At 58.5% G+C, this 13378-nt stretch overlaps 2 protein-coding genes across 3 annotated transcripts in view; one reads left to right on the top strand and one right to left on the bottom strand.

The window, feature by feature from the left end:
- TTC21A (tetratricopeptide repeat domain 21A) overlaps positions 1-510 on the bottom strand; it is a 34800-nt gene extending 34290 nt beyond the window's left edge. Inside the window, exon 1 of the mRNA XM_055558502.1 lies at positions 353-510. Within this exon, the coding sequence (XP_055414477.1) occupies positions 353-379 (27 nt within the window). The 5' untranslated portion in view covers positions 380-510. The remainder of the gene's footprint in view (positions 1-352) is intronic.
- Positions 511-566: 56 nt separating this feature from the next.
- GORASP1 (golgi reassembly stacking protein 1) lies at positions 567-12533 on the top strand. 2 transcript variants are annotated; one of them, XM_055558501.1, is made up of 9 exons: positions 567-743; positions 4896-4976; positions 7096-7185; positions 8793-8879; positions 9014-9144; positions 9369-9561; positions 10398-10548; positions 10948-11100; positions 11332-12533. In XM_055558501.1, the coding sequence occupies exons 1-9, from the start codon at positions 681-683 to the stop codon at positions 11595-11597; spliced, it is 1215 nt and encodes a 404-aa protein (XP_055414476.1). In that variant the 5' UTR covers positions 567-680; the 3' UTR covers positions 11598-12533. The 2 variants fall into 2 exon arrangements, with proteins under 2 accessions (XP_055414476.1, XP_055414475.1); XM_055558500.1 differs by having other exon boundaries at positions 7096-7299.
- Positions 12534-13378: the final 845 nt, after the last annotated feature.

The following is a 13378-nucleotide window of genomic DNA, read 5'->3' as shown; positions in this document are numbered from 1 at the left end:
GTCAAACGGTGGTGCCATCCACTAGGGTGAAAGACACAGAAGAGGCCTAGGCGGTTGGAGCCGGGGTGGGGGTCGGATAATGGCAAGGTGATGGATTTTTATGCTTTGCTTTGGGGGAGCTCGGAGATAAGACTGGGTGGAGATGATGGCTAGGGGCTCAGGGTACTCGGAGAACACCAGACAGGATGTGCTCGCCACGGAAAGAGAGGCGAGAAGGCACCAAGACCGTCTGAAGAGGCCGGGGACAGCGAAAGCCGGGTGGCGGTCAGAGAGGTAACAGGGGAGCTGCAGGTCGCGGGGCTGACTGGGCCAGAGGAGGAGTCCCGGAGGGAGCAGTACCCGGGTCACGCACCATAAGGGAGGAGTCATTGCTGCTCATCTCTGGACGCCCGCGGCTCTAGAGTCGGGGTCTCGTGGTGCCGCCCGGAGCGAGATTCCCAAGTCAGGGTCCTGGGTACGCCTCTCGCGGCCGGAAGTCGGAGGCTCGCGCGTCCTTGGAAACGGAGCAGCTGGCTGCTCTCTAAGGGCGTCAGAGTTAGGGGTGGGCGTGGCCAGGCGCCCACGTGACAAGGCGCGGGTAGTCGAGAGCCGAGAGGGCGAGCCCGCGCTGGGGGCACCTGGTTGGGCCTCCCGGGTAGGCGTCGCGGTCCCGGGCACAGTCGCCCGAGCTGACCGTGGCCATGGGCCTGGGCGCCAGCGCCGAGCAGCCCGCGGGCGGCGCCGAGGGCTTCCACCTGCACGGGGTGAGTCGCCCCTGCGGCGCCGGAGGTCTTGGCGCGGCACCCGCTGCGCGGGAAAGCCGGATCGCCGGCCCGGGGGCGGGAGCCGCGGGGTCTCGGCGTTGGGTGGCCTCCCGGGGGAGGGTGGTACCCTTTCCCGGTGGGAGCCGTCGCCGAGAGAAGGCGCCGTGGCACCCCTGGGTCCCGGCCCGCCTGCGGCAGGCCCGGCGCCAGCCCCAGGTGCCAGCTCTGCAGGAAGCGGGAGCGTTTCCTGGTGGAGTCGGGCCGCTCCGGAATGACACTTCTCCGAGGGGGAGAGTGAGCGCGCCAGGTTCAGTCAGGAGAATTTGTGCACTTGTATGAACGCATTTATGATCGCCTCATGTGCACTGCGCTCCATGTTGGGCCTGAGGAGAGAGCCAGCTAAGCCCAGTCCCCGGCCGTCTGCGCTCTTGGATCCAGGGGGTCGCCAACTGCCGGGGAGCCCACCGGCTCTCATCCCACGCTTCTCGGGGTCGAAAGGCTTCGAGACGTCGAAGACCAGTGAGAACCAGACAGGGAACGTGGGAGCGGGAGAGCAGAGAGAATGCGGCAGAGGGCTCGGGGATAGATTTGCTGCAGGGGGAGGGTCCCCAGGTGGAACACTGCGGAGAAGCGCCGTAGGGCCTCAGCAGAGAATGTGTCATCCGTGTTGCCACAGAGAGGTCTGGATGAGCAGTCGCCGGGACAATGGACATGGAGTGAGTTCCAGGCCCTGAAGGTGGGGAAAGGGGTCCGCAGCCAGATGGAGATTTGGGGTGATTAGTACCTCGGAGAGGGCGGGGCTGTAACAGAGATGAGAGGGGCAGATGGGTCTCTGTCTCCAGAGCACAGGTGGGCCAGACTCCCTTTTCTCTTGTGCCCAGGTGGATGGCTGCAGAGATGGGCGTAGCTTGTCAGTTTGACGCTTTACTTTTGAGTGGTCTTTCCTATTGTCATAAGAGGCTGTGTTAACAACGAACCGGCAGAGGGTTGGGGAATGAGAGTGGGGACCAAAGAAGAGGTTTGCTAAAAGGAAAGGCAGGATGGCTCCAGGACCCAGAGGTAACAGGATTTGTGCTTACTGATAGGCTTTCCCTAGTGGACACCATGATGTGGTACCAAGCGGAAAAAGTGGACAGTGAAATGCATGCAGCCAGAAGGGTCTTCCAACAGGTTTGATGGAAAGCAAAGTAAGACTATTGACAGGGGGTGAGGGTGGATGGTAAGAGTGAGGACAAGAAGGGCCTGTTGGAGAGGGACAGAGTGGAAAGTTTGAGGAACTGGGTCTTCACTTATAAAACATTTATTTTTTTCATTTCATACGTGCAGCTTTATTTTTTAATTGAAGTATAGTTGATGTACAATTTTGTATATGCATACAATACAGATACACAATTTTAAAAGGCTGTGCTCCATTTATAGTGATTATATAAAAATATTTGCTATGTGCCGTGTGTTGTACGGTATAGCCTTATAGCCAAAAACAGTGACTTTGAGCACATACGTTATGACATGTAGATTTCCAGGTTCTGGAGATAAAGCAGTGAACAGAAGAGACATTGTCCCTTTTCTTATGGAGTTTACATTTGGGTGCCAGCCGGGAGAGAAGGGAGCAGACTAGAAATTGAAATGTATGGTAGGTGGTGACCGTTGCTAGAGAGAAAATTAAAGCAGGGTAAGGGGTCCAGAGTGATGAGTGGGTGCTGTTTTAGATAGAGGGGTCAGAAAAGGTCTCTGATCAAGTCACGTTTGAGCCGACACTCAGAAATAAGGAGTGGACAGTAGGCTAGGTGAAGTTTATCTGGTCACTCTTGCAATTAACTACCCCTACATAGCTTTTTAATCTGCTTTATCGTTTTCTTTCCTTCTTCAAATCATTGGTCTTTTATAGTTCCATGATAAATTTTTTCCTTTTATTATATATATATATATATGTATATATCTATATATTCACACATAGATATGTGGGGGAAGAGTGTTCAGGGTGGAGTGAGATGCCGAGGTAGGATTATGCTTACTGGGCTTCAGCAGTGAGGAGCTGGGACTGGTGTGCTTGAATGGCCAGGCCCTTGTGAGAGAAAGGGTGAGGCCACATTGTGTGGGGCCTGGTGTGTTGTCCTGGGGATTTAGGATTTAATGCTGAGGTATGGTACCATCAGGAGGTTTTAAGTAGAAGTGTAATGTTGCCTCCTTAATAGTAAAAAGAAAACCAAACAAAGAACACGTGGGCTGCTTTCTCTAACTGTTGGCCTTCCCACACATGCAGAGCATGGTGGAGAAGTCACTGCCCTGCGCGAGCTGTTACAGGGCAGTGGGCAGGAACAAGCTCTGGGTCGGATTTCCTGGGTCAGGCTGCTGTTGAATAACTGAGTGCTTTTCCTTCCCTGTCAGTTGGGGTTAGTGAGGCGGTTAAATGACAGGGGAAGCAGGTCGTGCACTCGCCTGGCACCCAGCCAGTCCTCAGAAGAAGCTGCCATCGTGCGGTTAATTGCTCGACGTGCCCTGATAGGAGTTGGGGCGCGGGTTAGGAAAGCAGTACACGTGTAGGGCTATGGGGTTGGGGGTGTCAGGAACCCCCAGGAGAAAGCCAGACAGAGGGGGTGCTTGCTGCAGGACTGGGGGTGTGGCGGGCAGCATCCCAGATGCTTTCTGCTGTGGAGCCACAGTGGGCGAGGACAAGGCCCAGGGCAGAGGCAGGGGAGTACCACCAGACCATGGGCAAGGCCAGAGGAGCGAGGAGGTGGAGGTGCAGGGTGGGCTAGGAGAGAGCCTGTGCCTGCGCACTGGGGGCCTGAGCCTCAGGGCCTCATTGATGACGGAGAGTGGCTGACATTGGGTGGAGGAGGGTACAGGGCAACCAGCCTGCTCTGGAGCCAGGGCCTTACCCGGGGCAGGTGGGGTGGAGTGGCCAACAGCAGGGAGGAGCAGCTCCCCACCCGCTCTCCCGGATGAACTGTCCTCCCCTGAAAAGCTACCTCTTCCCAGACTTTCCCCAGAAGGGATGGTGAAGCAGGCTCCCAGGAGCAGCTCTCTGGGCGAGGCCAACTAGAGTGGAGTTGGGTTTCTGGGCTTATTCTCAGTGGAAGCCATGGCAGCTTCTAGAAGTGGCAAGGAGAGGCTCTGTTGGTACTGCTGTGAGGAGGGAGCCCTAATCCCAGGGGCAAACTGGCCTGGATCCACAGCCTCCGCGGTGAGGGTTCCTTCAGTCCGGGGACTCTGCGATTGGAGGGCCTGGGGAGTGGCAGAAGCCACGGGTCCTTCCCCTCAAGCAGGCATCCAGAACCTGAGGCCACCTGAGCCCCGGGGCTTGGGGGCCTGGTTGACACTGGGCTTCAAGTGCTCACAGCCAAAGGCTGGAGGGCATGGGGCCCACCTGCGGTCCAGAACTGGGGATAAAGGCTGCATTGTCTGAGCGAGGCGCTGTGAATGGGGCCTTTGAGATGGATTTCCACCAGAGCTGCAAGCCTGGCTGTTGTGTTTTTGGAGACAGCAGGGAGTCTGGGAGTGCAAGGCAGCACTGGAGCAGCCTTGGGCTGGGACTTGCTGCTGGAGGAGCTGGCCCACATGAGGAGGCTGGATGGCAAAGGGAACTGTGTGCTGCTCTCCAGGCGTGCTGGCTCCGGCTCATGCCCGACCCCGGGGTCCGTTCTCCTCCGCCAGCCCTCCTCAACCTTGCGTGGGTCTGCCACCACAGGGTCAGGGGCCCCCTGGGATCTGGCCACAGGCTTCCCCACTCCTGTCTTTCTGGGCACAACCCCGGGTCACTCCTTTCCTGTCCACATCTGAACCTTTCTGGTAAACCTTCCTGGCTCTCCAGCAGCCCCAGCGCAGGCCTCTGGGGCAGCGTCTGAGTCACCCAGCCTCCCCGTGGCCTCCTGCCCTGGGCTCTTTCTGTGAGGCTGTCTGGAAGCGTAGTCTGTGGATCACAATCTGGAAAGAGTCGTTTTCTGAAAGAGGAAAACATAAGCCCAGGAAAGGAGCGAGAGAGGATGGCGTGAGCCTTGGCCATGCCCATGTGCGGCCCGCCCAGCCCAGTTCACGCTGGGGTCTGTGTCCTCTCTGGGACGGGGAGCGGGGCGGTTTCTAGAACTGAGGGCTGGGGGTTTCTGGGAGAGCCCTGGGGTCAGCGCGGTGACCACAGCCTCTGCTGCACAGGTGCAGGAGAACTCCCCCGCCCAGCAGGCAGGCCTGGAGCCCTACTTCGACTTCATCATCACCATCGGGCACTCAAGACTGGTGAGGCCCCCCTCCAGCCTCTGGTGTGTGTGTGTGTGTGTGTGTGTGTGTGACTGGTGAGGCCCCCCTCCTGCCTCTGTGTGTGTGTGTGTGTGTGTGTGTGTGTGTGTGTGACTGGTGAGGCCCCCCTCCTGCCTCTGGGTGTGTGTGTGTGTGTGTGAGACTGGTGTGTGTGTGTGTGTGACTGGTGAGGCCCCCCTCCTGCCTCTGGGGGTGTGTGTGTATGTGTGTGTGTGTGACTGGTGAGGCCCCCCTCCTGCCTCTGGGTATGTGTGTGTGTGTGTGTGTGTGTGTGACTGGTGAGGCCCCCCTCCTGCCTCTGGGGGTGTGTGTGTATGTGTGTGTGTGTGACTGGTGTGTGTGTGTGTGACTGGTGAGGCCCCCCTCCTGCCTCTAGGTGGGTGTGTGTGTGTGTGTGTGTGTGTGACTGGTGAGGCCCCCCTCCTGCCTCTGGGGGGGGTGTGTGTGTGTGTGTGTGTGTGAGAGACTGGTGTGTGTGTGTGTGACTGGTGAGGCCCCCCTCCTGCCTCTGGGTGTGTGTGTGACTGGTGTGTGTGTGTGTGACTGGTGAGGCCCCCCTCCTGCCTCTGGGTATGTTTGTGTGTGTGTGTGTGTGTGTGTGTGTGACTGGTGTGTGTGTGACTGGTGTGTGTGTGTGTGTGTGACTGGTGAGGCCCCCTTCCTGCCTCTGGGGGTGTGTGTGTGTGTGTGTGTGTGACTGGTGTGTGTGTGTGTGACTGGTGAGGCCCCCCTCCTGCCTCTGGGTGTGTGTGTGTGTGTGTGACTGGTGAGGCCCCCCTCCTGCTTCTGGGTGTGTGTGTGTGTGTGTGTGACTGGTGAGGCCCCCCTCCTGCCTCTGGGTGTGTGTGTGTGTGACTGGTGAGGCCCCCCCTCCTGCCTCTGGGTGTGTGTGTGTGTGACTGGTGTGTGTGTGTGTGTGTGTGTGACTGGTGAGGCCCCCCTCCTGCCTCTGGGTGTGTGTGTGTGTGTGTGTGACTGGTGAGGCCCCCCTCCTGCCTCTGGGTATGTGTGTGTGTGTGTGACTGTTGTGTGTGTGACTGGTGAGGCCCCCCTCCTGCCTCTGGGTGTGTGTGTGACTGGTGTGTGTGTGTGTGACTGGTGAGGCCCCCCCCTCCTGCCTCTGCCGTGTGTGTGTCTGTGTCTCTGTGTGTGTGTGTCTGTGTCTGTGTCTCTGTGTGTGTGTCTGTGTGTGTGACTGGTGAGGCCCCCCTCCTGCCTCTGCCGTGTGTGTGTGTGTGTATGTGTCTGTGTGTGTGTGTGTGTCTGTGTGTGTGTGTGACTGGTGAGGCTCCCCCTCCTGCCTCTGCCATGTTTGTGTGTGTCTTTGTGTGTGTGTGTGTGTGTGTGTGTGTGTCTGTGTCTGTGTGACTGGTGAGGCCCTCTTCCTGCCTCTGCCGTGTGTGTGTGTGTGTGTGTGTGTGTGTGTGTGTGTGTGTGTGACTGGTGAGGCCCCCCTCCTGCCTCTGCCATGTTTGTGTCTGTGTGTGTGTGTGTCTGTGTGTGTGTGTGTGACTGGTGAGGCCCCCCTCCTGCCCCTGCCATGTTTGTGTGTCTGTGTGTGTGTGTGTGTGTGTGTCTGTGTGTGTGTATATCTGTGTTCTGCTGTCCATGAAACCCCAGCCCTGCCTGCCTTTTCTGCTGGAGGGACACCAAACCCCATCTCCCTCTCTTCCAGGGCAACAGTGAGCCTGATGGGGGCCCTGCCTGGAGTTTAGCCCTTGGGCCCTCCAGGGTGGGTTGGAGGCAGGGGGACTCCTGGCACTGTCCACAAAGCCTCCAGGCCTGCCCAGAGGGCTGAGGTCTCTGGAAGGGGCCTCTCAGAGTGGGCCATGCGGCAGTGCTCTGGACTCGGGGCTCTTTGCTTACTTTGTGGTGTTTTCTGGCGGCTCCAAGGGAGGAAGGTTTAGCAGGGCTTAGGGATGCTGGGGGTCCAGTGGCTGCAGGCCCAGCCCTGATCTGTGGACCCAGCCCTGTACCAGGTCTCTCGGGGGCAGCTGGCCACCAAGGCTCTCACCCTATATCAGACCCAGACTTGTCTGGGGGTTCTGGCTGGGCGTTTTGAGGGGGGCTCCAGGAGTCAGCCCTGCTGCCCTTGCAGAACAAGGAGAATGACACGCTCAAGGCCCTGCTGAAGGCCAACGTGGAGAAGCCAGTGAAGCTGGAGGTGTTCAACATGAAGACCATGAAAGTGCGTGAGGTGGAGGTGGTTCCCAGCAACATGTGGGGCGGCCAGGGCCTGCTGGGCGCCAGTGTCCGCTTCTGCAGCTTCCGCCGGGCCAGCGAGCATGTGTGGCACGTGCTGGTGAGTGGGGGCGTGGCGGGTGGGATCGCTGGGGTGGACAGGGGGATGGGTGTGTGGGGAGGCCTCCTAGCAAAGGCCGGCAGCCATTGGGCCTGTCGGGATTCTGAGGGCAGGGTGTGGTCTCCCTGTTCCAGGGTCCCAGAGAGGGCAACTCCTCATCACCTGAATAGGGCCCTCTGACTTTGGGTAATTTCTTACACTCCAGACCTTGGTTTCTTCTTTGGAAAGATGGGGCCGCCATCTGCTGGAAGGGTCGTTGTGCTGCCAGAATGCTGCTGTTACTGCTTTGCATTGTTTAGTTGCTAAGTTGTGTCTGATTCTGCAACCCCGTGGACTGTAGCCCACCAGACTCCTCTGTCCATGGGATTCTCCAGGCAAGAACACTGGAGTGAGCTGCCATGCCCTCCTCCAGGGGATCTTCCCGACCCAGGGATTGAACCTGTGTCTCCTGCGTTGGCAGGCAGATTCTTTACCGCTGTGCCACCGGGGAAATCCTGCTGCTGCTTTAGTCCTTATCTAAAAAGAGTGTTTTTTCTCGTCTTCTCTAGGGTATTACCAGTATCATGTTTTTTGGGCAGGTCCCCTGAGAGCCCCTTCGGGCACTTGACTGGTGCCTGGGGTCTGAACCTTAATGAGTCTCCGTGACTGAGTCGTCACAGCTGTTGCTGTTAGTGTTCGTTCCTAGACATAAATGCACACATGTGTGACACGCACAGTCGCTGACTGTGCCCCGGTTCTCGAATGCACAGTCCTGCAGCTTGATGGACAGAAGGAGCCCTGAGCTAGAAATGGGCTGATTTGGTTTCTAGTTGCTTCCGTTGCTCACTGACTCCTTGGGGGAGTCTGCTCAACCTTTTCAGCTGGCCTTACTCTGTCCATGAGTGCAGTGCAGGGGTGATGATGCAAATCCTTCCATGTTTCTTGGGAGACTGGGAGGGGGGAGTGGAGCTTCCCAAGGGAGAAGGCAATCCTTGCACCTACTTCTCACCACCCTTGCCTTTAACGTCCCCCTACCCTGAGGTCTTCAGCCCTATGCCTGCAGCAGTAACAGCAATCAAGTGAGGCATTTACTGTGGGACAAGGTGTGGTTTTCATTCTGTACATGTATTATTTTTTTTTGGTCTTCTCAGCAACCTTTTGCCTAAGTACTATATATCCTACTTTTAACTGTGGGGAAACTGGGGCAGAGGAGTAAAGTGTCTGTCTTCAGCACCCCAGCTCGCAGCAGGGGGAGGCTGGACTTGGGTCGGGTGGTCAGATGCGGGAGCTGTAAGGTGAGCCGTGACACAGTGCTGCCCTCTGCTGGGCAGACTGTGGACTGGGGGAGGCAGGGGAACAAGGGGCTGGGTGGGGCTGGGCGAGTCTGGGTTTGAGGTCTTGGCCTGGGGATGGAGGACAGGTATACTACTCACCCCCTGAAGACACAGCTCTCCACCCGCTGCCCCCCAGTAGCAAGGCTGACAGTTGGATAATTTGTGATTCTTTTTCCGCAGGATGTGGAACCCTCTTCACCTGCCGCCCTCGCAGGCCTGCGCCCCTACACAGACTACGTTGTGGGCTCGGACCAGATCCTCCAGGAGGTGAGGAAGGGCAGCCTTCTCTCCCCACTCCCCCGGCCCCTTGGATGGGGTGCTGTCCATGAGAAGTGTCTTGTCTTGTGAGGCTTCCCATCCCAGAGTGGGAACAGGGCTTAGGTGCTGTGTGTCTGTTGTAGTCCGAGGACTTCTTCTCGCTCATCGAGTCCCACGAGGGGAAGGCCTTGAAGCTGATGGTTTACAGTTCTGAGTCTGATTCCTGCCGGGAGGTGACTGTCACCCCCAATGCAGCCTGGGGTGGAGAGGGCAGGTACTTCCTGGGATTGGAGGGCTGCGGGGTGGGGCTCTGGGGGGCGCCTGGCCAGTAGGTGTGGACCTTGAGTCCCACGGTGGGGGTGGAGGGCTGGGCCCTGGGCCCAGGGGTCCTGAGGCTGATGTTGGTCTAGGAGACCCTCTCATTGCTGGCGGGTGGGGGTGGCAGGGGTAGGAAGGGCTGTGGGACAAGCCCAGGAGGGTGTTTCTGGCCTTTGGCAGCCTGGGCTGTGGTATTGGTTATGGGTATCTGCACCGGATCCCAACCCAGCCCCTCAGCCACCACAAGAAGCCGCCTGGTGGTCCGCCGCCTGGTGCCCCACCACCTGGTGCTCCGCCGCCTGGACCCGGCCCCCAGGACTCTCCTGCTCCTTTTGGCCTGGAGACAGGCTCCAAACAGGGTGACTATGTGGAGGTACGTGGGGAGCACTGGCCAGCTGGGGCCAGAGGGGAGTTTCATGTGGGCAGAGGGGCCTACAGCTGGGAAAGGAGGAGACGGGGTCTGTCCTCACCGGGAGCCTATCTGTGGAGCCCTTGGGAAGCCCCCCGGCTTGTGGGACCCAGGCAGAGCAGATGGGGCCGGTCCCGGGACCGTGCAACCTGCTTCGATTTTCCTGCCCCTTGGGTCTGCAGGTGAGGGGAGTGCGAGGCACTGGTTGTCATTTTCATTTCACGACTGGGAAACTGAGGCTCAGGGGTGGGCAGAACCTTGTCTTGTGACTCCCTGAGTCTGTCGCAAAGTTAGGCCAGGGACTGTGTGTCTGGCCCAAGTGCCTCTGGGCATCAGGCTAGTGCCTGGGGTCTGCATGCGGGCACTCGGGGACTACTCTCCAGGCATGCACTATGCCAGGGGGTCACAGACAGGGCTGCTCAAGCAGAGTGGGAAGGGGACCCCAAGTCCATGTTGGCACCTCATGGGAGGCCAGCTGGGCCTCTCTTGCCTGGCTACACATCTGCTGTAGAGGAAGCAGTAGATCCCTAAGGCTGCTTGCTCCTGTGAGCTGAGTGGTGCTCCTGGGGTAGGTGTGGGCTAGGGGTTAGGTAGGACTAGCCCTGTCGTGCGGAGAAGGCAATGGCACCCCACTCCAGTACTCTTGCCTGGAGAATCCCAGGGATGGGGGAGCCTGATGGGCTGCCGTCTTATGGGGTCACACAGAGTCGGACACGACTGAAGCGACTTAGCAGCAGCAGCAGCAGCAGCCCTGTCCTGACAGGGCCCTCTGATTCCTCTTTTTCCCTGGCTCCCCTTAGGCCTTGCTGCAGGCACCTGACTCCTCCAGAGAGGAACAGCTCCTTGGGCCTGAAAGTCTTGGCCAGGGCGCTCAAGACCTTGGAGACCCGCCCCGTTCCATGGAGATTCCTCTGCAGCCTCCACCTCCACTGCAGCGAGTCATGGACCCAGGTACCGAGCAGGCCAAGAGCAAGCTGAGGGCTGGGCGTTGGCAGCTATCTCGTACCTGCCAGGCTAGTTGCAGATGATGTGATCAGCTTGCAGATGGGGAGGCTGCCGTTCAGAGGCGAGAGGGGGCCTGCTCAAGGTCACACAGCATACTGGGCACAGGGCAGGGTCCGGGCCCTCTGCCGCTGGGCTATTCCTGTGATCACCCACCCCAGGCCCCTTTCTTTCCTCAGAAACCGGCTGTGAGGAGCCTCTGGGGCTGGCTGGGAGCTTCACAAACAGCTGAGGTTTCAGTCTCAGGCCAGGCCAGATGCCCCAGAAACTGGGCACAGTGAGCCTGAGGCGCTGGCCTTCCAGCGGTCAGGGTTCTGTGCCGACAGAGAATCGTGTGCCTCCCCCCAGGCTTCCTGGACGTGTCTGGCCTCTCCCTCTTGGACAGTAGCAACGTCAGCGTTTGGCCCGGCCTGCCCTCTTCCACAGAGCTGACCCCCCCTGCAGCCTCAGCCTCAGGGCTGGAGGATGTCTGCTCCAGCAGCGGTTCTCACGAGCGTGGTGGTGAGGGGCCGGCACCTCTTGGGGGGACCCTGGGTTGTGGCAAAGGCGGCCCTGATAGCCGGGTTAGAGGCTGACCTGTGGGGGAGGGCAGCCACATCAAGGCGCTCATACACTGGTGCTCCCATCCCATCAACACGGGGGGGCGGGAGCTGGGGGTCAGTGGGGTGACTGCCCCAGGCCACACTGGCCCAGATTCTGTGGGCCTCCTCAGTTCCACCCTGTGTGTTTCAGGTGAGGCCACCTGGTCTGGGTCCGAGTTTGAGGTCTCCTTCCCAGACAGCCCCGGCGCCCAGTCCCAGCCAGACCACCTGCCTCAGCTGACCCTTCCCGACAGCCTCACTTCTGCCGCCTCACCCGAAGACGGGCTGTCTGCTGAGCTGCTCGAAGCCCAGGCGGAGGAGGAGCCAGCAAGCCCAGAGAGCCCAGACTGCGGGGTGGAGGCTGGGGGGGCTCCTGGCCAGGCCCGGCTCTCCACTCCTGACCACTCTGGGCTGTGAACCAGGCCCTCTGAGGCATCTTATGAGGCCTGGAAGCAGGGGGCAGCTCAGGCCACACTGTGTGGGGCGGCCCCTGTGTTAGTGCTTCCTAGGCTGAGGCCCTGAGTGCTGCGCAGCGTCTTCTGCTGATGGGGGTGCTTTTGTGTCCACTCAGACCCTACTGGTCTCCAAGAGAAAACCTACCAGCAGTCATTCTGCCTGGTGGTCCTGGCTTTGAGGAATTGGGCACTTGTCTAAGAATCTCAAACAAGTACTTTTGGCATAGCAGGGGGCTGGGAACAGCACCAGATTAAGTAAGTCTTCCAGAAGCTGGGGTAGGAGAGGATTCTTTGCCGCTTGGGTTGGGCATGGAGCTTCCATTGGTAGAGGTCATGGGCCTTGGGGAAGGGCATCTTTGGGTCATGTGCCCATTGCATGTTCCTGCTCCAGTCACTGTGGCTACATGGCAGGTAGCAGAGTCCAGGCACCATCAGGTGTAAGGAGGAAGGGGTTGCTGTGGAGTGTTTGTCTAATCATTCCGTAGGGCTTGCCTTGATTCTTTCCATTACAGACAGCCTATCTGTAATGGAGGGCACCCCCCAAGCCCTGGGGACCCCTGCTGCCCCATTTGCCGTCTCACCCTGTGCTAGTCTGCACAGTTGGCTCACGCTGATCACATACTCCAGTGAACCTGGCCCCTTCTCCTGAGGGAAGGTTGGAAATCCTGGGCCCTTCAGCAGAGACTCACCTGTGCTTGGGCCGTGATGCTGCTGCTTCCCCAGCATCTATATCCCGCGGACCTAGCGTCCCCAGCTGGGACACCTGTCAGCTCCCAAACTTTTACAACCATCTCTTTTAAATATAGAAGTCATCTAGCCACCCTAGTGGTGAGTAATAGTTAACAAATTTAAGTTCACCATCCTAAGCAGGCTCTCAGAGCCCGTCCTCCCGCCTGGAGTACTTTACACACAGCTCCCACCCCACGCATGGATGAGGCGCCTGGACAAGAGTGAGTCAGGGCCCGCTGGTATTTCCCACAGTACGGGAGAGGGCTGTTCCCTTCTCCCCCAGTGCCTCGGGAGGCTGAGACTGGGTTGTGTGTCTTGCTCTGCCTAGGTCCCATAGCAAGAGGAGGGCTCTGTGCAGGGGTGATCCTTATCACTTGAAGTCCTCTCTTTGGCCAGAGTCCCTCACCTTCCCACAGCCCTTGCTGATTACTATGAAAGCTGCCTCCGGCCTGGCCTTCTAGCCTCAGCCCAGTCAAAAGTCCCACCTTTACCATTTGATTTGGAGTGTGTGCCCTTACAGGGAATTCAGAGCTCTGTTAGGCTCATAGAGGGGCCCAGACCAAAGATATGGAGGGAGGGCCCCATATCAGCAAACACCTCAAGTTTCCTGCACTGTGACTGCATTTAAGAAGCAAAGCTTTGTCAGGTCTACCAGAGCAGCTGATAAGCCTGCAGAATAGGGAGGCATTGTGTCCAGAGCCAGTGCCAGAACCTGGTTCCTGGGTTGTCTGGGAGCCCAGTGTCTGCCTGCAGGGATCCAGGAAGTAGAATCATGCCAGGCCTGTTCTGAAGCCAGTTTCCCTTCACTAACCTGGCGGCCTGACCCAGGGTCACCCTCACCCAAGGGACCTTGTTCTTCCCGCCCTCACGTTAACACACTCCCCTCCCTAAACTGGGGGATAAAATGGATATCAATGCTAATTATTTCCAGGGTAAACACAAAACCGGAAGTTTCTCTAATCTGCTATGAAGGAAAATGACAAGTGGAAATAAATGTGTACTATACACTTTGAA

The sequence above is a fragment of the Bubalus kerabau genome, chromosome 20 (assembly GCF_029407905.1).
Source record: "Bubalus kerabau isolate K-KA32 ecotype Philippines breed swamp buffalo chromosome 20, PCC_UOA_SB_1v2, whole genome shotgun sequence".
Lineage (NCBI taxonomy): Eukaryota > Metazoa > Chordata > Mammalia > Artiodactyla > Bovidae > Bubalus > Bubalus kerabau.
The sequence above is the reverse complement of the archived record's forward strand: the minus strand, read 5'-3'. Positions and strand labels throughout refer to the sequence as shown.